The sequence below is a fragment of the Megalops cyprinoides genome, chromosome 4, assembly GCF_013368585.1.
Source record: "Megalops cyprinoides isolate fMegCyp1 chromosome 4, fMegCyp1.pri, whole genome shotgun sequence".
Lineage (NCBI taxonomy): Eukaryota > Metazoa > Chordata > Actinopteri > Elopiformes > Megalopidae > Megalops > Megalops cyprinoides.
The window spans coordinates 30931070-30956374 of record NC_050586.1 but is presented as its reverse complement, the minus strand read 5'-3'; the positions used below and the strand labels follow the sequence as shown (position 1 = coordinate 30956374).

The 25305-nt window shown below is 39.4% G+C and overlaps 1 protein-coding gene across 3 annotated transcripts in view; it reads left to right on the top strand.

The window, feature by feature from the left end:
- The window catches only part of LOC118776608 (EGF-like repeat and discoidin I-like domain-containing protein 3), a 134645-nt gene that overhangs the window by 45195 nt on the left and 64145 nt on the right, over positions 1-25305 (top strand). For all 3 annotated transcript variants that reach the window (XM_036527056.1, XM_036527055.1, XM_036527053.1), the window contains one exon: positions 4679-4807. In XM_036527056.1, the coding sequence (XP_036382949.1) occupies positions 4679-4807 (129 nt within the window). The remainder of the gene's footprint in view (positions 1-4678; positions 4808-25305) is intronic.

Here is a 25305-nt window from a genome sequence, read left to right as displayed (position 1 = left end):
AAAAGAAACACAGTTATTGATCTAAAAGGGAGAAGACCAGCTTCCATCACATGACCGGTGGTGAGGATTTACGTTGTGTTGCTTTGCAGTGCGAGGAAGATTGACAGGTTTGGTTTAGACTCGCTAGGAATGAGATCACTCAAACGGCACAAAAGCACTGGTGACATCAATCACCCCACTGTGAACTTAAATTATGGAGGAGAGACTGACATTCTTAACATTTCCCATCATGCCGAGCAGCACAACAAGTAGGACAATGCTCCTTTCATTATTTAGAATGCTTTTTGTGCTGTCCTGCATGTTTCCAAGGATGTCGTACAATCTCAGACTGTATCTGTTGCTTTTTTCCTTGAGTACTGAGGGCAGGTACATTCTTCATTACAGTCTTGTCATGAAGCCTTTGTGTCTTTATAAATTTTGGTGTCTGAATGATCTGACGGCTGTCATTATTTCCCTTTGCACAGAGATTTGCTGTAAAGGAGTTATGCCAAGCTGCTAAAATTCCTGTCACAATAATTAGCCAGCAAGATGGTTGTTTCAGATTGAGGCTTTGCACACGAACAGTTTGAATTAAATGTCTGACGATGTCACCACTTATTTTCTCAAATTCAACGTTTTTTTTCAGTACACACTGAATGCTTCTACCACATTTGCTTGAATAAAGTGTGCAATATAAAAAAGACAGCTGCAGCATTATCAGACATACTGGTTGAACCTGCCACTTACATGCATTAAAAACTACAACCAATGCCTCTACCAAGGTGAGTTCAAGTGAGTTGAGTCAGCCCCCTTTCAATGTAAATTACTTTAAAAACCATGAAAAGTGGTAAAAGGTTCTATATATTTAATTATATAAATAATATAATATGTTCTTCCTCTTTCTCCCCATCTTCTTATCATTAATTGTAATATATAGGATATTATAATATATAGGATGTATCATCCTTGCTCCTTCTATTTCAATGAATCGATAATTACCTCAAAACATAAATGGGACCTGTTAATATGTAGTAATATGTAGCTCAAATCCCTACAGTCACAGAGCTGGGTAAAACTCAAGCAAGCATTAGTGCACACTTCAGACTCATTGCAAAACAATTCCTTCACAAATAGGTGAACTCATCCATGAAAAACTTGTACCAAATTCAGAATGTATGAATTATGCAAAAATAAAGTGCCGTAGCAGGAGCATTAAGAAAACTTCACACAAGGCTGCAGTGTGCATTGTCAAGATGAGTGTGTACAGCATAGCAGCAGTACATTTGGCACATTCTCAGAATGGAAGTTCTTAACTTGATAAAGTGCTCTAAAGACAATGGTAAACTACTGAGATTTCGCTGTGATTAGTTCTCTGGAAAAATGAAAGGCATATCAGACACTACCACCAAGAGACATTCTTAATTTGCTTTGTATCAATTCCCTACATTCCTCAAACCTGCTTTCTGGACCTGCTTTCTCTCTCTCTCTTCTTTTTTTTTTTTTTTAAAAACTTAATCAAGTTGACTCTCCATTGAGCTGTGTATGGGACCCGCAATAATAATGTGGAAAGACAGGATCCAGTTACAGTTAGATTTTGGGTCAAGGGTAAAGAGATAAAGTTTTTGGGGCTTGGGAGTTGATTTCGGGTGATGTGAAACCTTTGTGTCCTGTTCCATTTATGTAATATTTATTATTTATTTTTGTGGATCTGCACATTTGGTATAATGGCAAAGAGGGCTTTGTGTCAATCTCAATGTACCATAGCCAACAAAGCAATAGCAAAGAGAGGTCATAGGAAGGTATTTAAATTAATAAATAAATAAATAGGTAAATGTAATACTTGGTATTTTGAAGTCATGGGGTGGCGGGGAGAGGGCAAAAGAGTGTGAAAATACTGTTTCATCCAACCGAAGATATGTCATGTCTACAGAGGAAAATAAATTCAAAGACTGAGACAAAACAAAAATTTGAAAATGAGTGCCAAGCACAGCTCTTTAATCAGGATGCCAGCTGCAGCGTACGGACGCTAATGTCATTAATACTGTAATAATAATCATAATAATCGTAACCCTGACCCAGTTAGCTACAACAGCCCCATTCCAATGAAACAGCCAGTAGTTCCTGTTAGGACATTGGGTTTGTGTTCAAAAGGCAATGTGTTTGGGAAGCATCTATAGTAAAAATCTCCCGACTCCTGTTTTATGGTTGAAAATCAGTTTATAACTTGTGGTGTCACACCCCATCAGACCCTGTTAAGACACGCAATGAATTGTTTGTTCTTGGTTCATGTTTGACACCGTGCAGTTATGCCCGTCGGCAGGGACATTAAAAAGGGCATCAAAGTCCTTCACTTCTAGTCTATCAGATAATGCACTGAGTGAGTGGACCGGGGGCTGTCGATTGCTGCGTAAGTGGTCCCCAATTTTATGGAGAGACTGTACTGAATAGCCCAGTGATTACGCCTCTGACACAGACATGGCCGGCACGTCCTTTCTAGCTGACTAAAAGGACACTTTCGACAGAGGACAGGATTTAATTATGGGACCTATCCAGAGGGCTACTTTGTTATTTATTTGTTTCTTTTTCTTACTGTGCACTTAGATCCAAAGGCAGACAGCTTCCTGGAAGCCAAATATTAGCTATACAAGAACAAGAAAAAAGTAAAATAAAAAAAGAATACAGTGTATTCAGATATGTGTAAATATATACAATTTATTAATCTGAATTTAGTTGAGGAGTATTATTATTTTCTTTTTTTCTTTTTTCACTTAAGTCATAAACCACTTGGGTATTTATTTGAACATTTTTTTTCACATTTTGTCATCCTCCACCCTGTTTTGACACCCTGATAACAGAGAAGGCTTTACTTTAAAACTAAAACATGCTAAACTTTTATTAAAAGTACTTTTCAAATGCTGCAAATATTATTGTTACCAAATGTTAAATGATAATAATCATAATAATTTCAGCTGTCTTGTACCTTTTTTCATCAAATGCCTAATATAATGCTAATGCCCTCAACTTTATTTACAGATCCTGGCATTGTATTATGGACAGATATTGTACATCTGGTCATCTTCAATAATTAATTTCTTAATCACAATCAATCAATCATTGAAATTAATGAACGAATCAATCAATAATGGTCAGAATATGTAGCTCTAGACTATTCTGACAACTAATGGTGCTGACCTGTCAGCTCTCAGCTAATCAGAAGTATTTCAGCAATGAGCTTTATGTATCTGAAAACAATTTCATGAAGGTGTTTTATTATTATTATTATTATTATTAATAATAATAATAATAATAATAATAATAATGCTATTGGCTACTTCACTAGGGAAGAAGGCTATTCCTCAAACACAGTTTGAAAATTAGGTTTCAAAGTTTTTGTTCTGAATGGGTTTTAGATCAGATACTCACTGTCTAAATATTTGCACACTTTTTTTTTTTTAGAATGAGCTAAAGGACTTGCTTCCATTAAAGGTCAATTGTTTCTCTCAGTTTTCATCAGACAAGACATAAGCAAAGCTGATCTGGGGAAAATCGCACTGTATCAACTGTGTAAACAGTCTCATTAATCATCATTAGGCAATACTGGCTGCCTCACATCAGCTCTAAGAGGAATAGATTTCTTGTCAAAGCGTGAGGCTGCCATTTCTTTGTGATTGTGTGTGGCTCTGCCTGGTGTATGTCTGTGTGCACATGTGTAGGCGTTCTTTATACAACTGCCCACAGAAGTACCAACAGGAGGGAGTTGTGTGTGAGCTGCCAGAGCGTTGTTTGGGAGGGTGATCTAGTTTACAGTGATCCTCAGGTTGTGACTGCGCTGAACCTGTATGTTGTTGGTCAGGCAGCTATGCATGTGATTACTCCATGTCAAACAGATGATCAAAGCCTGGACTTCATGGGCAAGGCCAGGAGACAGGCCTCATCAACCTCCTCAGGCCAAACTCAGGGCTTTCGACCACTCAGTGACACGCAGTCCTGTCTCTCTGTCAGGGTCCTGGCTACCAGTGTCAGTACACATCTGATCTGGGACTCTAAGGCAATAGCATGGGACTGCTCTTTGATTTTTCATTTGTGCAGCCTTCGTCCTGAATGTCACTCTGTACGTTGTAGGCCAGAGTATAGGCAAATCATTATCATTATTATGTGTCCTTTTATTAATGTATTTATTTTGCCTGAAAGCAACCCTTACCTAGTCCAAGGCATTGCATTTTACAAATTATCTATTGTATTTGCTATTATTTGCTGAGGTAAGCCTGCTAAGTGGCTCATACAGCATTGCCCCACCCAAGGTCTGAGGCCACAGCCTTCCATTCACAGTCAGCCTTTTTTGTGATTCAGAAACCAATCCACCACACAGATTCTTGTTCAGTCACTGTTCAGCTGAGATTCTGGGACAGAGGTGGCAGGCAATTGTTCTGTAACAAACACCCCCACCACCACCCTTCAAAAACAAGAGTAATAAGTGACAGTCCATACTTACAGAGACGCTAATTACACACACCATTCTAAACTACCTAGTGGTGAATTCAGTGTCAAATTTGGGTCTACGGAAGGCTTTCATGACAAACTAACCACTGAATAGAAGCCCTCTAAGTATAGTGTTGAAACCTCAACTATGTTTCTATTGTGTGATATAAATGAAAGATACTTTTATGATTGTTTGTGTTGACATTGATGTGTTTTTTAGGACCATGCCACCCAAATCCATGCCACAACGGAGGGACTTGCGAAATCAGTGAGACGTACAGGGGCGACACCTTTATTGGATATGTCTGCAAGTGTCCGTCTGGCTTCAACGGGATCCATTGCCAACACAGTAAGATGGATTACTGCTACTGCCATCACTGTTTACACTTATTGCTGTAGTTTGACACTTTATACAGTTATGGCTCTTTGCTGTAGAGTGAACCCCAGAGGTTTTATGGATTTCACACTTAACAAGAGAGGTATTCTCGTCCCAGTTGTTTTGTGTTTTCCACGGTTATCCAGGAATGCAAAATTCATTTGAATGCAAAACAATTCCATGCGTGGCGACCTCGAACAGGCCTTATTTCATTGTCTTCCATAATGTGTCTCATGCCAGTGGAAGAGTAAACAGATACTGAGGGTTGTTTGTTTCCTGGCGTGATGTCACACATGTGGTTGAAATCATCTAGTTTGGTACCTGCTTTTTGCTTTGTGATTTTTCAAAGCAGCAAGAGGAAATTTGTTTAAACATTCATTAGCCCATTTCGGCAGTAGACACTAAAGCATCTTGACTTGACTCTAAGTGTCTTGTTTCACAGGGAGTGCTATCACACTTGAATTCAGCCAAATTTCTTTGTGATTTCACCTTGGATTTTATCAAGAAATTTTATGTGTAGTTTTTTTCATCGCATACATGGAATTGTCTTTTTCATTAAATCGGGAGAAAAAAAACTATTAGCATTCTGGTTGGGGAGACATGAACACTAAATCTAAGGCATTATGCCTTGGAACATGTCAGTATATTTTGCTCTTTGTACATGTGGAACAATATTGAATTGGTTAGGTTTGAAACCTTGGCGGTGATTCGAAGTTACAGATTGAAAGTACAGATCTACAGTGGATGGATCACCTCTTGCAACTGGAAAACTGCTGCAGTTAATGAAATGTTTATTCCAGATTCTTTGTAGCTCCTTATTGGATCTCATTCCCTTACTTTGTTAACATGAAAGGACCTCTGACTTTGGCTTCTCCAGTTCCTGTAGCTTGGCTCTCAGTTTTGCTTTCTGTCCTCTGGCACTGAGACATGGAAGTGGTTCCCGAGCTTCTGAGTATACACACATTTAAAAGCAGCATTTAAAAAGAAGCATTGAAAATACTGGTTCAGATACAGACATGTCCTTTTAGGTCACTCTACAGGTTTAGGAGCAACACACAGTGCAGGTTCTCATTTCTCTCCAATATTGTGTCTTTGTAATTAGCACCTGTTAAGCTCCATGGGAGATGCATATGTACCATTGCCTTACATAGTAGTTTACAGGTTACCAGGTGCCTCTGAAATCCCATGGTCTCTTTATGCTGTGTTAAGGCACATAAATGGAGACACAGATTCAGAGACAAAAAGGCTTGCTTAAAACAAATGATGAAGAAAATTAAATCACCAAGTGCCAGAGAGGAAAGGAGTAATATTCTATCTTGTATCTCAGTGGATTGTATTGAGCCTTCATTTTAGGGGCCCTTTTTTGTAGTGTGTTTTGGGACACAAGGCCAGAAATTTTAGCCTGACCTGTTAAAAATGAGCCAATCATTACGTGCTTCTGCCTTTCGAAATGAATGCTGTTGTCAGGATGGAATCTGCTTCGGCCGCAGAAATAGGCCCAAACCACTGGCAGGTTCTGCTTAGTAACGGGTCATAATGGCAGATGGAGAATGGAAGTACTGCTGAAGTTGCGCCTCTTTGTCAACCCTGGAGTTGAGAAAAAAGCTGCATGTTAAGCATTTCAGATATATAGGTGATGTAATCTCTTGGGCTCACAAAAGGTGAAAGGTTTCTCCCCTGTGAGGTGTAACATAGTGCATATAGTGGATGAGTGTGTGTGTATGTGTGTGGGTGTTCAAGCATGTGAGTATGCTTGCAGGTGCCAATTGCCTCCCCAGTTGTTTTTACTTCTATATACGGTGTCTAATTTCTCATCACTGTGCTCTCTTGACTGTGTTTAATTCTGCATTATTAATGCTTCATGCACATAGCAGACAGACTTATTCAGGGCAACTAAAAGGGTTATAATTTCACACATTGCACTCTGTGGAAGCTGTTTAATAGCTGTATTTTTACTGGGGTAAAGAATGGCACTTAAAGCTAAAGCAGTAGTGTCACACAGGGGATTATAACCAATGACCTTGTGGGCCGGACTGGAGTGTTCTAACCACTGTGCCACAAGCTGTCTCCTGGGGTGCTGGGTCATCATTTCCTATATCATCTTCCAGGAATAGACTTGGTTTTGTGCCTGGCGGCCCTTGCAGTGTGTGTTAATTTCCCTGTGAAAGTTTTACACACCACTGTATTTTAGCTTATACACTTGCTGTTTTCAGAGGAATGAACTGACAGATCATAAGAGACAACATACACTCATGCGCACACACACACACACACACACACACACACACACACACACACACACACACACACACACACACACACACACACACACATTAAACAACATTAGAAATGACTCTTGTCACATAAGCCCATGAAATTAATCAATAATGCAGTCCTGTTATTGTCTCTGATAAGTCAGAATCGCATAGATAATGCAAAAATAAGGAATGCTGTGTTTTTTTCTTCTTGATTTGTAATCCCTTAGCAATAGAGTATCATTACTGGAAATGAGTCAGGAATGATTTTGAGACCTACGTAAAATATTACAGTATTTTGTGGTAAATAGAGACGTTAGTGAGTGTTTTAATCTTGGAGTACTCTAAGGAGAATGAGTGCCTGAAATATGGTAATTAAATAGGTCAGTGAATAAAAGAAGGATTTTGTTTGAAATATCCCTTTAAATAAATGTTTACTATTACAAATTGATATTATACAATGATGGACAACATACTTCAACAGAAAGCAGTGTTTCTGGGTCTCTTCAGTTTTTCCAAACCATCTACAGTGATTGGAAGTGGGTGGGCTTGATAGTTTTTGAAGCTTTGAGGCCCAAAACCATACCAACACACTCATTCACTGATCTTTTTGAAGATGGCGTCCCTTGCAAAAAAGATCCATTGTACGGAAACACTTTGATAAAGCAGCCAAAAAACTGCAGTCATGGGAAAAAATTGATATCTAGAGTTGGCAGACCACAAGACCACTGGTTCAGTGTGCAACCACAAGCAGCTGGAGCTTGCGGATTGCAGACAAACCATTAAACCTGGTTACAGAAGCTGGAAAGCCCATGGTTTGCAAACTGCAGCACAGTTAGTGGCGCATATTGTACAGCCGATAGTTTTGTTGGCAATGAGAGTTTTCACAAGTCATTTTGTAAGTGATTCTGTCAAGAAAGGTGCTAAACTATGCATGATAAGTACTCGGTGCATACGACATGCGAGTGTAATGTTTATATTTACATTTAGTCATTTGGCAGGTGATCTTATCCAGAGTATCTTCTGAAAGAGCATCCAATGCAGTTAGGCAATTAGCTGCACAGATAATGAAACATTAGTGCCGTTCTTGAAATGTATTGACACTGTGGGAATCATTGCTACAATGGGATTCAGTCAATGTGAATTTCCATTCAATGAAAGCATGGAGGTTGCGATTGATGTGGGCATAACAATGCGGATAGAGTGATTGGCTTGTATTCCAATGCAGAGATTACACCCGGCCATGGTTGTTGATCCCCCATTTAGACACATGAACAAGGAATGGGTGGAGGCGCAACGCCTTGAACAACTGACATGCAAAGTAAGTGGGATTTTTATAGTCATGGATAGGACCATGTCTAGGTTACATACATAGGGATTGTCTGAATGTTCTCTTCCCGAATCTGCATTGTGAACTTCACTAAATGCTCTCAAATGGCGTACAGTCTTAAATTATACTCTCAACAGTCCAACCAACCCACATCATTGCATAAGTTAAGAACTTGTATCATTTCATGTTGACCCCCAATCATGTCTCCCTGGTAGTATTTAAGTGCAGAGACCCACTTATACTAATGAAAAAGGCTGTAGTCATCCAGTCCATCTCCTTTAAAGGTAATGGTAACCCTAAAACCCTTTTAAATCTTCAAAAGTATTAATTTACTTGTTTCATCTATGTTATGTGAACGCTATGAAAATTTTCCTTGCATGCAAAGTTTGCTGACAATATTTGCAATTATAGTTCAAAATAATCTACAGCTGCTCACTACTGGCTTACTTCAACATCCATCCATTAAAAACTGCTTTCTGCAAAAGGCACAAATTGACTAAACCTCATAAAATATGTTTTCAGTCCTGTCTATGATTCTTTCTAGGCAAACAGATTAAACCTGGCACAAACAATAAAACTGTTTGTAGAAACCAACCATGATGCCAAACAAGTTCATGTGCAATGTGACTTACTGTCACATTTATCATTTGCTGGATTGCTGGATTAAAGCCTACCCTTTAGAATAAATGGTGGTTAATGTGGCCTGTGCATCAGTTGGCAGTTGATTCTTGTGGATCTCCTTTCTAACTCCACAGGGTTGCATGGTTCGAGTTAGTCTCTTTTCTCCAATACGAGCAAATAAAGCAGTGTTTTAGTTGTGTTAAGCCATGCTGGATAGGAGAGGGATTAGAGGAAAGGTGTGCCTGGGAGTGCAACAAAAGGATCTGGCCAATAGCTTGGCCAGATTCCATGCCTCGATCAAGGTTAAAGTGAGCAGAGAAGGCAAACTAAAGCAGAAACGCTTGGCAGAAATGGTCTCATTCCCGTCTCTCACACTGTTTCCATGGCAGGAGTATAGCATATATATGTATGTGCAGTATATCATGGGGGTTATGGAGCTGGGCCTGAAACCAGAGGCACTACAGAGCTGCTCCTTAGATGGACTTTGTGAACATTCTTAACCTGAATTGCTTCAGTAAATGCACATGTGTATACATGCAAATACGTATATATATATATATATATATATATATATATATATATATATATATATATATATATATATATATGCAAAATATCTAAGTCAACTGAACATGCAGTGATAGCCTACTAGAAGAAGTGACACCCTCATTGTGGTATTCGCTCCCACTGGCTGCTGTTCCCCTCCTTCACGCAATGCTGTCTACTTTTTCTTTTTTTTTTGTTGTCTTCACTGGTGTATTTGGCTGTTATGCCTTTTTCCCCATTTGCTGTTTTATAGTTTCTTGTACATTTCAAGATGTGACCTCTGTGCTTGGTGGAGCTAAAGACAAGACTTAACACTTGTATACTTGACAGAATACTCCTTAATTTCAGACAAGCAAATGTCAGTGCTATAGATTTAGCCCGAGGCAAAATCCTAATTAAATTTGTCAGTGGCACGAAGGGCGTAATTCAGCTATTGTTTTCCCATTAAGCGCGAAAGGGTTCCTGGGGTGAAGCCCTCGTTTGATACCAGATGAATATGTAGCAACAGCTGACAGTTTCTTTCCTGCCATTGCAGTCAAACAAGAAAAGGCAGTACTAGAAGAACATTAATAAACAAAATGTAGGGGTCTGGATAATTTGTGCAATGGAATGATAAAGGAGATGTGATAAGCTGCCCTCCGAGTGACAGTCTAACAGGCTTTTGCAATGGCATACATGGGCGATTAATTGCCAAAGAGCTTAACGGAATAGATAATGGATAATACAGTGTAAAGGATTATCATTCGCGAACAAACACGAGTTAAGGGCCTATTCTTTTGGAGGAATAAAAATACTCCATAGCTCCACCAGAGAAGACTAACTGGAAATCAGGGAGGGACATATCAGAATACTAATAATAATAAAAAACAACAGCCAAACAACCAAACTAAATAATCAAAGATGCAGTGTATGCTGCAAATTTATCAGAAATTCCTTCATTTATTTCAGATTCAGATTGATTGTGTTCTGCTTGTCAGGCCTGGGCCTTTAATTAATGTGCTTTTACCCAACCATCTTAGCAAAAAAGGGAACTGTAGATTGAACAGTAGCTGTCTGAACTCTGAAGACCCCAGATTACACACAGGAGTACTATTGCCAGCCTCTTTGTATTTATCTTCCTGCATGTAATCTAGGGTCTTCAGAGCAACTACTGTTCAACCTGCTAAAAACTTCCCCTTTAATTAATGTGCTATTACTCAGCCATTTCTGCAAAAGGGGAGATTTCTTAACATGTTTAACAGTAGCTGTCTGACCGCTGTAGACCCAAGATTATATGCAGGAGTAGTATTGCCATCCTCCTCCTATTCCTCCTCCTGCATCAGTTGAGTGTGCTGTTTGCCCACTCTGGTCTTGCATGTTCTCAACCAGGTGTCCAGCTGTGCCAGTGTCGTGGGGATTAGAGTCGAGGGTCACGAAGCCGGCCGAGCGCTTATGCTCACGCCTCTGAAGTCCAGCAATAGTGGCAGCAGGAACTCCTGCAATTATTCACGAATGCACCGCCTGTGGCGGGAGACTGTTAGTTAAGATTCTACCTTTTCCTTCTTTTTCTGTCCTCTGAAGGACTTCACAGGGCTTGCTGTATGCATGTTTGCAGAAGAAATGATTTGGACTATTGCTTTAGCTTTAAAGCCATATGGGAACCCCCTTCCTTTAGAGTTTTAAATATGTTCATGTCATCACAGAATAAGCCAGAGATGAGAGTGGTTTGGCTGTTATTTTAGAGGCTTACATCAGCTGAGTAGCAACTGAATAAGTAAGTCATATAAGCAGACATAATTAAAATATAAGTCAGGCAGTATAGCTCCAAAAATATAATGCGCACAGTTTGATTAACAGATTCTGCAATTTTTATTTCAGGAAAGCAGTTTTGTTTCTAAGATAATTTACATTTTATTCAATATGCTTCTACTATTTATGGAGAAAAGAACCTCAATTATATAGTTAGATGCACTAAACTAACCAAGAGCCTTCTGGGATTTCCAGAGGTGCATTCAAAAACAGTGGACAAAATGGCCGGTAAAATGTTCTGGGCTAATGGCAGTAAAACCTTCCTGCCCGAGGTGAGTAAAAAGTCAGTAAATACCAAGGGAACTTCAGGCAAACTGGCCCCCTGTCAATAGTTCTTTACTCTTGTGCTCATGCTGTCTGTCTAAAATCCAATTTCACACCCAGTGAAATAACCTGAACACAGACAAGCCCCCCCCATCCCCCACCCACCTGTGTGATGTGCACCTCAGAGATATTACAGGCTAAACATCAGACCAGAAATATGGGGGCTTTCAGATAATCTTCATGGATGTTTTTAGAAAAAGACTTTTTGAGTCCTCATTTTCTGCAGCTCTGGAACAGGTATGGGGGATATAATTAGAAGATTTGGTGATGCCGTCTCAGAACGGAACGTGATACAGTGATTGCAGTTTCCTGTGTGTTGAGGAAGACCCACGCAGTGCTTTTGTGTTTAATTAAATCTGCTTCCACTCACTTGTTCAAGACAATGAAGGTAAAGCAATACATGTTTACGGTTTCACAGGTAAAATGTGTAAGATGAATTTAAAGTCTTGTTTACTGTCTGTGACAGATCACAGGATGTTAACTATAGGTGTGTGCAACAAAGAAATTGATGTGGGCTTTGTGCTGTTTTCAACAGCTAGACAAATGGCACACACGTTGTTTTAAAGCATGTTCATCTGTTTATCTGACTTCTAATCCTTTGTGAATTCTGGACAAATGTCTCCATCCAGCTGTGCCACACATAATGGAGTGCCATAAGAGCGTACGTCATAAGAACAGGGTTAACGTAAGCATCACAGTGTAGGCTGGTAAGAACAGAGAGTAACAGCAGGGACAGGACAAAAAGGTCTTTATTCTTCTCTAAGCCTCTTGTGAGTAATTACAAAAAAACAACAGAACAGATGTTGGTGGACACTCATATTGAGATGCACTTGCGAGTCCGCCATGGCAAGCTAGATAGTGCATTTTATAAGAGCTATAAGTGCAAGTGCCTCGGTCATGCTATATCAGCAAGTGATCATAAGGAACACATTTTTTATATGTATTTTATAATTTTATAGTACAGAATGTGCCAAACTTAGAAGCAATATCCAATCAGTGTATTGGATATTGGAATAGCTATAGATTGTTTGCTTAGACTCTGTGTTTGAGTGTGAGGTGTACTTGCCATATGCACTTTTGAATAAGGTTAGCAGAGGGTGTCTATGTGCATCTGTTTCTGCTTGCCACACCCACCATAAGCGGACACAGTTTTATCTTGCTCTCTGTGTTTGTTACATAGCGTAGATTGTTTCTGGAGCAGTGCAACAGTGGGAGTAGTCATTACATTATTAAAGTCAAACAAATCAATGAATGCACAGCTCCTGCAGTTATGAGGTTTTACAAGAGGCTAGCAGTGCAGTTGCAGCTGATATGAATGCTACCAGGTCTTTGTTTTTTTTTTTTCTATTTTGTTTTGATGACATGGCTGGGCTTAAAGTCGGGCTGCAGAGCTCAGCCTGCACTTGAAATGAGTGCTTTGTTGACTGAGCCACTTGGTAGCCCCTGTTATGAGGAGTCAAACTTTTTGAAGAAAGCTATACTGTGGTGCTGACATTATTAAAATGATGTACTGCTGTCCTCCAACTGTGCCAGGAGACAGATTGGCAGGCTGTGCAATGGGAAAATAGACAATTATTCTAATGAAGTGTCATGGAAATGCCTGGGAGCAATCACCCTGATGGTTTGTGGGTTGAAAGCTAGTGGTTGCTATCTTTCTGAAGGGTGAAAAGTTTGCTCTGCATCTAAAGTTTCAAGTGCAAAGAGCAGAGATTCACCACACAATGTCAAGTCGCACATGCAGTAGGAGACGTTAATGTGGTGGCAGACACATAATCACTCGATGGAGGGTGTTTTTTTCCTGCTTCAAAGTGCATTGCATTGCTTAAATATGTTAGCATACCGGATTCCCAACCCCCTTATGCATTTTGCACACTCACAGCTTGTTACTTACTGAAGTAGTCCAGGTTAAAACCTGTAGTCAAGGATACAGCAGTGTCCCATGGTGATACAAGCCTGCAACAATACCAGTTTATTTATTACTGCTGCACAGGACAGTGCCAAAAAGGAGGGGTGTGTACATGATTCAGATTCATATTCAGTAACAGGTCCTGATAGCATGGTTTTATATTAATATAGGATATTTATCTGTGCAATTTAATTGTTTTGGATAGGTAAAGGGTGAAATACTGATCTTATTAGTCAAGGCTTTAGTTTCTTCTGTTTTATTTTTGTCTTGCAGTTGAGTCTCTGATGTTTTTTTTTTTTTTTTTTTTTTTTTTTCACAGCATCCATTCTGTTATCTTTTTGATTTGGTTTCACAGCCAGTCAGATCAGAGTTGGACCAGTTGTGGACCAGTCTGCTGACTTTTTACCAAATATGTATGTGAAAGAAAGTAGAAGTGCAAAGCTTATGCAAAACAAATGAAGACACTGGAGGGAGTACAATGCGAGGAAGCTGGAGTTGGATGGTATCATGGTATCATTCGGGTGTTTGCATTGACTGACACCATGTCTTCAGACTGGGAAAATAAATAAATAAACAAATAACAAATTCATGAAGACATGTATGAAGATGCACAAAGAGAAATGTGAAGCCATTTCACATTTCTGCATTTGACATTTCTCTTGGAATAGGAAAATGTATGGAGAGGAGCCAGCTTGTCCAAACTGCCAGAAAGGCAGCCACACTAATTCAAGTTATGTTTTCTATGTGTGCCCTCAAGGAACACATTCTATAAAGAATGAGGTTAAACTTTGCTGCCTCAACCAAAGCATTTTAAATAGATAGAGTGGGTTTTGACTTTGATGCAAAGAGCCCCCTCTTTATTTATAAGCCAAAGGTTTTTTGGAAGTATTTCTTCTTTCTTTGATCAATAAGCAATCTTCATTCTGTTTAAAAGCATGCCAGCTTTTGATCAGTGATTTGATTTAGTGTGAGTTCCATGCATATTTTAAAAACTGGACAATATTTAATCAAGTCGTGGCATGCATGGAATTTGTAGTTTTCAGGTATCGTGACATGTTAAGACCAGTATCCCACCTATCTTCAGAAGAATTTGTAAGCGGAAAATAAGCAAGCATATGTCATTTTTTTTTTTGCAATCATAACCATCTGTCAATACCCAAAGAGAAAAGAATGCTATCTTGCCTACACATCTCAAAAAAATCCAGTTTTGTTTAGTTACACCATTATCCATCCTTGAATAAAAAAAAATGTCTGCTGTGAGTAATACATTGTAATGTTAATGGCCTTAAACTAGACCAACAGTCTACACAGCCTGTGGGTCTGGATTAATGTTGCACTAGTCGAGTCACAGACTTAATGGAGATTAAACTCCAGTTTGTTCCTCAAACAAGTGGATGCTAGTATTAACGGAGATTGCTGATTGGATATTCATGCTTGATAGGTGCATTGGAGTCTCTATGCAGTGCTTAATTTGGGTGTTTGCCTTTCTCTGATTTGTATCTTAGATACACACACACACAGTCATACACATATCAAAAATGCATATGCTCATGTGCACATATACATATGTGCACATACGCAAATATACATGTGCACACACACACACACACACACACACACTCAAACGTGACCATGTCATGGGGAAATCTCTTCCTTCTTTGTTGTATTCTATAGATCTGCTGCTGAAGTGCATTCACTCATCTCATGAACACATAAGCATTTCACTTAAACACAGGAGCACAGGATGGAGGATACAGTTGGGCAGAGGAGGAGCAGATGGGTTATCTTTTTTTTTTTTTTTTCAAAAATACCGCCCCCACAGAGTTCTCTTCAAACCTCCACGGAAGAGAGGCCCTGGAGGAATTGGCTGTGCGACGCCCCCTTTCTGGCGACTTCTGTTTGAGGGTTTATTTCACTGCTTCAAGGAAAAAAAAAAGACTGTCACTGCTTCTTAACAGACGAATTGGTTGGAGTAAGGGAGAGAATGTCTGTAGAGCACATCTAGTTCCCAGGCATGGTTTGCTCATTTTTTTTAAAAGAATAATTCACTTTGCCCCAGCTAAGACCCACATTTGCATAACGTTGGTGGAGAACAACCGCGCTGTTTTAAATTAGATGTTCTATTGATGATGCCCAGAGAACTAGAACCTGAATGATATTACCTATCCCTGTTCAAGACAGCACTCAGGAAATAACTGTGAACAATTACCAGTACCAGGGTAGCGGACGATTGACGTAATTGAACAGCAGTCCTTACTGACATTCTGTGTCCTCTTCAGTCATATGAGCAGCTTTCCTTAGCAACATGCCCAGCAGTTGATAGGTGTCTCTTGAATGGCATTCATTAAAATGGAGTCAGTCATGCAGACTCAATTTTTCTTGTGTTGTTGTGCTTTCTTGTGTTGTTGTGCTTTTTTTAAAAAGCTATGCAGTAGAATATTCCCTGGCCAAAAATATTACTAGAGGAAATGCAAAAATATGTCTGTAAATCTATTTTGTGAAATCAACAAGGCACTTTTGGCCTGTCATAGTAAGTCATGAATATTGGCATGGCTTGGGAGTCACAGTTACTTGGCTTTGCCCAGCAAATTATTTTATTCTCTTTGTGAATTTGAATTTTGGTCCTCTATTTGAAAGAGCATCTATCACACTAAGTGAGATGTGGTGAATGCAACTAATGTGTATTTGATTATGGACAGCTAGTTGTGGCAAATCTCTAATTATCCTTACAGCTTGCACGCTAATTTTTCTTGCGTGCAAAATGTCATATGCACATCACAAATTTGCCTTTTATATCAAAAGTTGTATTAATTCACAGAGAAAAATAATGATATAGAGATCGACTGTATGTCCCTTCTTCTGGAGTTAAAATGCTCTTTCATCCGCTGGTATTTGTTACTACACTGATTACGTCACACCAAAGAGGTTAATTTCACATTTCTGAGAATTCTGAAACACCATGGACCAGATTCAGTTTTATTACCATATGTTACCAGAAGTGTTTCTTTCTTGTATTTTGATTTAGCGACTGTTATGCTCTTTACACTGCACAAAACTGGAAAAAAGGGAAATTGAATTTGTCATGCTGCACTGAGGAGAAAGCACATTGTGGTTAGATTGAACCCCGTCACATGTTTTTTTCTCCCCATGGGCAGACAGATTGGTCATGGGGCAGAAAAAGCCAATTTAATGTGTCCATTAAAATGCAGATCAGATGTAATGCAATCAAGAGAAACATTCCCTCTCACTTTATTTGGGGAGTGGGGGTCATATGATAGCGAGTGGGAGTATTGCTTAAGACAAAATAAAAAACACCTACTAATTAGAATAACATCTCTCCATTAATTACTGCACTCTTTGTCTGTTCTTGTAGGAGTTACTGCTGATGGTTTCTGTTAGGTTTCTTAGGGCTGAAGGGTTGATAGAGGTAAATATATTTTCCTTTTGAGTATGTGCACATTTTTTCTTGTTTGGACTTATTTACATAAGTACATGCATGTGAACTCAATTGCAGTACCTCCGCTCACAAAATAACATTTTTTCTTGTTATTTGCCGTATGATTCATGCATTCTTTCAGGGCCTGGGGGAAGACATTTACTACTTTGCATAATCAACAAATTGCAGTTTTAAATTGGATTTTCTAATGATACAACAGAAATGAAAGTACTAGAACTACTCCCATCAACAGAGCTTGGACGCCTCCTATTGCGTCCAAGTGTCTTTTCTTTCTACAAGCTGAGACTTAACTGTTGGCATAACACATGCCATTGTATTCTATGCTTCTGTAAAAGTGTCAAGTTTTATACAGGGCAGTTTAGAATTTTGTTTCCAGTGGGGCAAATGCTTTGTTAGTCCTTATTTATGCTAACAGTGATGGTGGAGGTAAAATGTGACTGTTGTAACTTCAGCTGATGCGAAGTGAGGTCAGATTTAACAGAAATGTGCCCTGATGCGGATGTGCACTGTCTGGCAAACAGCCACCTTTAATAAACAGAACCACCGGTGGATTGGTTGTTGTAATGTCTCACAGAAAAACACTGAGGAATAAAACAAACCGTGTTCCCTCAAATGGTGGGAAGCAGCCCCATCACCTCCTCTGTGTGACCATTGAGTCCATATGCAGAGCACCAAAAAAGGCAAGCTCCTCTCTTGTCTAAACGACTTGTAATCCCGTCATAAAACCACAGCCCACGCAGCGTTTAGACAGGCTTAAAACAAAGGTCACATTTAAAAGGAAGTAACACAAATGTCTCTTGTGGAAGCGCTGCCATTTCTCGTGGAGCATGAAACCTCAGACACCACAGAGGAATAAACGCACGCATGCTTTCACCTCTCAGCTTTGACATGTAGTGCCTATGGTATCGGTTCACATCCGCCAGGAACAGCTTGTGGTTTTACAGTCTCTTCCCATCAGTGGGAAATGGCGTCTGTTGAATAGCCCCTTTATGCTGGGCTGTAGTTCATCTAAGCAGAGTATTTCTGTACCGATGATAATTTGCAGCGTCCTGCCTTCATTGTGTGTGCCTAGTTAGACAAAAGGAGAAAGCATATGCAATCATAAATCATTGCTGTTGTGGGACAAAACGTGTTATGTATAGTATGGAAAATTAGATTTAAACCTTGGATTTACTGAAGGCAATTTACTGAACTGACAATTTGGACCATTTTCTACCCTGATGTGAACTGGAAAGGCAGCATACTTGTATATGTACAATGTTTGACTTGTACACATAAATATTGCTATTTGCACCACAAATTGCACCGCATAAAATGAGTTGTGTCTCCTAATTATAGCACTTTTATAGTAATTGGATCATATGAAGGTGTGAGCTAAGGTATAATAAGCTGCAGAATGAAATTAATCCAATTGACAAAGTCATTTTGTCAGAAATTGTTGACCCTAATTAAAAAAAAAAAAAAATTGCCACCGCTTGAAGTCTGAGTCATTGATAATGTCACAACTGCTCAATTGATTAGTCTTGTGTAGACATGGGAAGCATGAGCCATCACATGAAAGGAAGACACAGCCCTGAGTCACAGTTATCTGTCTGCCAGAAAGTTCATCTGTAATAATCACAGTTAATTAAACCTCAATGAACCTCAATCAGTTTTTAGAGAATGTGTGTATATGTACATGCAAATGTTTGTGTGTGTGTGTGTGTGTGTTTGTGTGTGTGAAAGAGTGTGTCTCATGAGAAGGCTGCTAGTGAGTGAGACACAGACAGACAGACAGAGAAAGAGGGGGAGAGATTGAGTGAGAAAGAGAGACAGGAACAGAGAGAGTGAGCGAAGTTTAATACAGTACAACGACCATATGTCCACATATCTCCAAAGATTATATGCATTTTTTTCACTCACTCCTCTATTTTGTGGTATGCAAAGGGAACATGAGTACACCTAGCTCTGTGGAGTACCTACCCGTGATCAGATTAGGTCCTTTGTGGAGTGGAGTCACAGGGTTTGAGTAACTATTAAATGAGTGTGTGTCCTGCTCTGTGGTCTCTTGAGCTGCATGTATGACATGGATACAGTCTGGGCTCCTTATGGCAGGATGTCTTGAGAGTCTGCTACTTGTTGAAAGCAGCAGAACTGAACCTTCGGTATGACCTCTCACCTCACTCTATGACAGTGATGTTAAATTACAGTTGCTTAGCAGACACTTTTATTCAGTGCAACTTGCGTAACTTACATTTTTACATATTAACCATTTATACGGCTGGATATCTACTGTGGCAATTTAGATTAAGTGCTTTGCACAAGAGGACCACAACAGTTTTCGACTGGTAAATCAAACCAGCAGACATGGGGTTACAAGCCCTGTACCTTAATACTCTACCACAGTTTCTCATATCTGAGACAGACCTAACATGTTGTTCCAGGGTGTAATATGTACTTATATGATGCTAACAAAAATGTCAGTATGCTTTCATCTACCAGAGAATTGCTTCTTTTTTGGCCTATTCATCGTATGAGTGTGGTGATAAGACTGCAGATGCAGATTGTCTGGTAATACTCAAAAGGCATTTAGCAGAAATTCACAGCTCCTGGATACAGTTTTTTGGGGCCATGTTAGTATGGACAATATGTTCAATTTGTCCATAAAGGAACAGCACAAAGCTCTTTTTCTCCTGTCCTTCCATTGGAAATACAATGAACACAACTGTAAGTCTGCCTTACTTAGGCATTTGTCCATTCAACAGATCAAGGGTCCAGAGTGTAATGTATATTAAAATAGGTCAGCTCTTTTTTTACATGAAACTGGGCAATTTAATTAAAGTTGTTGCTTGATGTATCTCACACTCTTTATTGCTTTGTTCACCATTTGAATCTCTACATGTATCAAATCAGTGTGAAAGTAAAAATAAATATATAAAATGGATGTGAAGGTAAAACCATTAATTGAATTGCCCCCAAAGTGGTTCCCTCGAGTAACAGAGACCCAATAAATTGCAGTGCATTTGCTCTCAGGCTCTGAAAAGACTGATTTATTTACATTTCATCATTTACTCAACATAGTAGACCACAGGGCTGCCTTTTCATCATTCAAACATGTTTTGTGTTTTACATTTATGTATTCATATATTTAAGCATTTTCTTATTTTGACAAGGGCTAATCTAAATCATCTGGCTTCAGTAGGACTTCATTTGACACATCAGCGTCATCACTTCATTTGTTTGACACCTGAGTACCATCGATATTCTATTAAGACAGAAACCCTTCACTAACAGCTCATGAACCAAACAAGTTTTTGTTTTCTTTCTTTCTTTCTTTTTTTTCCCATTTCTAATTTTACATTATTGCTTTGACAGCAGGGAAAATGACCCCAAAGATGTTGACAATGCTGGCAATGAACAACTCAAAATATGACATTGTGTGCTGGCTTTTGAATAAAACTGAACAATAGAACTTGCTGGTATAATAGGCCTGTTCATGCAGAGAGAACATCATTTGAATCAGTGTTAATTAAGTGTCAATCAGGTATAAGGGCACATTCTTTTTTTTACTCTGATTACAAATGCATTCAGTTGAATGTAATTATAATAATTTTAATTTTTGAATTTGATGCAGAGTATTTTTTAATCATCCAGCAAGGTGTTGCAAGTTGCTTTCACAATACAGGCTACTCATGTCGTTGGATAAGGTATCCTTAAGCTAACTATATTTTGTAAGTGCAGCCAGAGTGAGTGTTTGTCGGCCCCCACTCATAACTACTGTACAAAGCTAAATGTTTTCAGGTGAATGCTCACATACTATAGGCACTATGCATAGTGTTGTGTGTGGGGACTTCACCTTTGACTTTTCACATGGAACTTTGACCTTTGCCACAGTACTCCCAATTAATGTGCTGTGTTTTATATCCCATTGAAGAGCCACTGTTGTGTTTCAGGTTCTGCCGCTCTTGCTTGTTTAGATTCAAAGTGTGCCCTGAAACAGCGGGAGTCAAGTGCAAAAGGTTGCACTTTAGTCTTCTCAGTAGGAGAAGCTTTATTGCCTGTGGCAACTCATGGAAATAGGATTGCCCAGGGTCCACCGAGCAATGGTCCCTTGCAGAGAAGTGGATCACCTGTAAAAAATCCTTCGTGTGTATGTGCAGCCTATTTAATACGTGGTACGGGTGGGGCCACGCACAAGCCTGCAATGCCAACTGATTGACACCTTTCAGAGGTGCTGTACTGTAAATCTTCACAGCAGTTTTAGTGTTGGGTCCCGTTGCACCCTGCCCGTGCAGTGTAAAAATATGCTTGATGCGATAACAGCACACATATCATGTCACCTGACAAATGTCATCTATCCCAGTCAAGGCAAAATTCAGGAGGAGGATTTAAAGACTGGGGCCTGAAAATCTTATCAGATCTCAAGCGAGAGCGTTGTCTTTCTTCATGCTGTGTATTTGTGTTGTCTTCTTTGTTTTCCATTTACAAGCTTACGGATGTAATAGCTCTTTAAATCCTGAAAACTAGATGAATTTTGGATGAATTTGATAACAATCTCATGAAAATTATAATACCTTTAGCTGGCAGTATGAGTGTGGCTGTTACTAGTGTACCGTAGCACGGAAGATCATATGTGTGCATATACACACGTATCTGCAACTTAAATCAATTCAGCATTGTAATATTGTATATGCAGTGCCTGTCTCTGTGTTCTAGTCTCTCATGTAAAGTACACTGGAGAAATAGATATGAAAATGTAGTCAGGGTATTAGACTTGTCCATTGTGAGAGATTAGAGTGTCCTCAATGCCATCTGTGATCTGGTTTATTATTACTTTTATAGGTGGTTTTTCCTGGCTTGACCTTTAATGGGAATTGAACTTTTGAGAGAGCTATAGCCATTAAAGGAACACTCCAACAATGGATTATTCAGATGAATGTGAGCCTGATTGTGCCCTGAAGTCCCCTCACATTTCATTAAAACTCCATGTGGCATGTGTCTCCATTGTTGAAACTGAAGTTGATTTTTTTTTTCTTTCTTTTTTCCTCCCTGAATTCACATAATCAATTTCTGCTGTGTTACTTGCAAAGAAATGTGCCCTAGACAAGCTGATGGACTAATGATATACTTTCACTTCTCTTCAGATAGTAAGGGTAGCTCCACACCTCGGTCTGGACTAGCTCAGGTGGTAATGGGCTGTCTTTTTGGATAGATTTTAAGGGGAAAGTTAGAAGTAGAGGGATATCACATATTTTATCATGAAATTTAGACTTGCGCAGTGGTCCTCATTGCGAGCAGTCCTCCCTGTTCGTCTAGTGGAGTGGCCTGACCTTGGAATGGTAATTGCTGTCTGAGCGCGGGAGACGGGATGGCGGGGTTCGAAAATCTTCTGAGCAGCGGGAAGAGACACCAGGCCACTTCTGACGTTCCTCGACCACGACATCAAACCCACAAATGGTAGGATAAAGGCTCAGCTCACTAGAGGGAATTCCACCCCTCCCCAATTGTCACTCACACATTCTTTCTGCCCCTCTCCCAAAATCTCCCTCATTCATTCCATTTTCCTGTCTCTTTCCCTCTCTACTTCACTCATTCTTTCTTTCCCCCTCTCTTTCTCTCTCTCTCTCTTCTTTCTAACTCTGTCCAGAGCTGAAAGGGGCTGTTTTTAGAAAATAATAATTAAGGGCACTCCGCTGCAGTGTGAGGGCAATATTGTGAAGGGATTACCTTTCATTCCACTAATTAAGTTTTGGTCGTTTACAAATGTGACAGGACTACAACCTATTAGCGCTGATTTATTCTAATGAAGGTCAGTCAGATGTGCTCTTTAACAGTCAGGCTGACAGGTTGTTGAATATTTATGACTCTAATGCAATATTCTCAAGCCTTTGATTGGAAATGTAAATATTGTAGCAATTACGATTAAGTTGAAGCACTACACAAGACTTGATTACTTATCATTGCATCTATTTATGAATTAGATTACCACCTTTTAAACTAAGTTACTTTTTTAACTTGCATTTTCATTACAACTCGTTATGGTCAGTATTGACATTTCTCAGTGTTTTGAGGTAGCACATTGTGCATGACGAGGTGGAAAATGAAAATCTTGTGAGGTCTGCTCTAGTTACTAGTTACAGTTTCAGTAGGGGTCACTGCTGTCCAGGGAAGAGGACAACATTGTCCCCTACCCACATCCCTCAGTGGTTTTCTTAGCAATAGCCAATCACCTTCCTGCCACACACACACACACACACACACACACACATGCACACACACACACACACACACACACATACACACACACACACACTCACACCTCTGTTTATTACACTATGAGATTCTCTGGGAAGGAAATATGGACGAAAGTAAAAGAACTTCTGTACTTGTGTGATCCTAGTGGAGTCAAAGATTGACAGAACAAGGTGCCATTAGGGCCAGTGTGCAGAGGCAGAGATGATAGGGGACCAATGGCAGTGCAGTAGTCAGCACCAGGAGGCAGTACTTTCAGAGCCTAAAAAAGACTTCTCTAATTTTCTCAGGGATGCCCTCACGGGTCGATGAGGTCCTGATATTCTGTTTTCATCAAATTTAGACGACTTCATTGAAGTCCTTCTTTAAATGGATATCAAAGTCACCTCTGCCCCCTCGTGTGAATGAAGTCTTCCTAGAAAGATACCTGAAACACGAAGTGTGGACATTAATAACCATTTCCTACCCCTTTAGTTAAGGACCCTCAGAATGTGGAAAGCTAATATGCTGAAGTCGGAAATAGACACACCCTTTCCCCTCCCCTCAACAAGTCAAACAGCAGAAAAATGGCCTTATCTGTTCTGAACACCAAATCAAGTAAAGCCAGTGTAATTTCACCTCGCTATGGGTAGTTTGTCAGTCAGAACCATGTAATTGCTGTGGGATTTCCCTTAGGCATGAACGCGAATCCCATTGAAAATGTGGGCTCTCATGACTTGACTAATAAATAGATTCCTAAATATTTTTTTTTTCTTTTTGCTGTTGATATTTGTATTAAATATGTTCAGACATCTTATAGAAGTCATTGAGTAGGTAAGTCCTATTGCTCTTACATCATTTGTGTCATCAGATTTATGAGAACACTGGATCAAGCACATTAGATTCCTGATTCCTGTGCAGTTAAAAATGACAGTGAAGTGATTGATATCTGAAATGTCATTTTCAGAGGTTGTTTATACACAAAATCTAGAATAATAAAGCTGTAATTAGGAATGGATTGCTAATATATGTTTTATTGCATGGTTATGAAGTGGGATTAAGATGTCTCACTTGAAGGAACTGCTGTGTGTTGTTCAGCAATTAAATGTGTGCAGTCATAATTGTGGATGGCTGGGCACTGGTTTATTGTGGAAATTTTTGGATTTGGTTGGGAAGCAAGTATTTTATTTCTTCAGCCTGGAACTGTGTGGCATCATTGGCTTCTCTGCTGCATAGATTATTTGAATGTTCCTCAGTAATCCTTTCTGTTGCTCCTGATTTGTGGAAACACTACACTGCAGCATTACTTTGTCTGGCCTCTGGCTGCTGTGCTCACCAGCAAGGCATGCTTCTTACACCAGAGCAAACAAGAAGGGTGCTGCTAGTTTTCATCACCTGTTTGGACACAGATGACAGACAGAATAGCTGCAATCATTGCTGTAACTGACCATTCTGTAAAATGTGTGCATGAACAAGCAAAAGGGTATGTCCAGTTGTGTGGAAGCTTAAAAAAGTGAATCTGAATCTGAATCCCCCCAATACAAATACACAAAAAGCATGTGGCATATATGGCCTATAAGTATTTGTGTCAAATTCATTCACATGTGCTATGAGATGTTAACATAGTAGTAACACAATTATTTTGAGTTACAAGGGAGTGATGACTTGTAAACACCTTATCAAGTCTACTTAAACTGTTTTGCAAATATGTAATTATGCTAGTGAACAAAAGCTGCTTACATTTTCCTGAACTGTTCTGCTGCAGATAGACTAAAGTTGTAAAATGATCAGGTAGCTTGAAATTTGTCAAGAAACATCAGAAACTATTCATATTCAAGTTTCCTTATTTCAGGCTGCTCGGACAATATGCTCTTTCTTTATATCTCCTTGATCAAATCAGAGTCTCTGGAAGCTCTGATTTCTGCAACAGTCATTAGATTTGCCATGTAGCGATGGCTCATGGTTTGTGAGTTTAGATTTCTCTCTGCTTTTCTTTGTGTTTATTGTGTTTTTTTGTTAATAGCACTGTAAGCA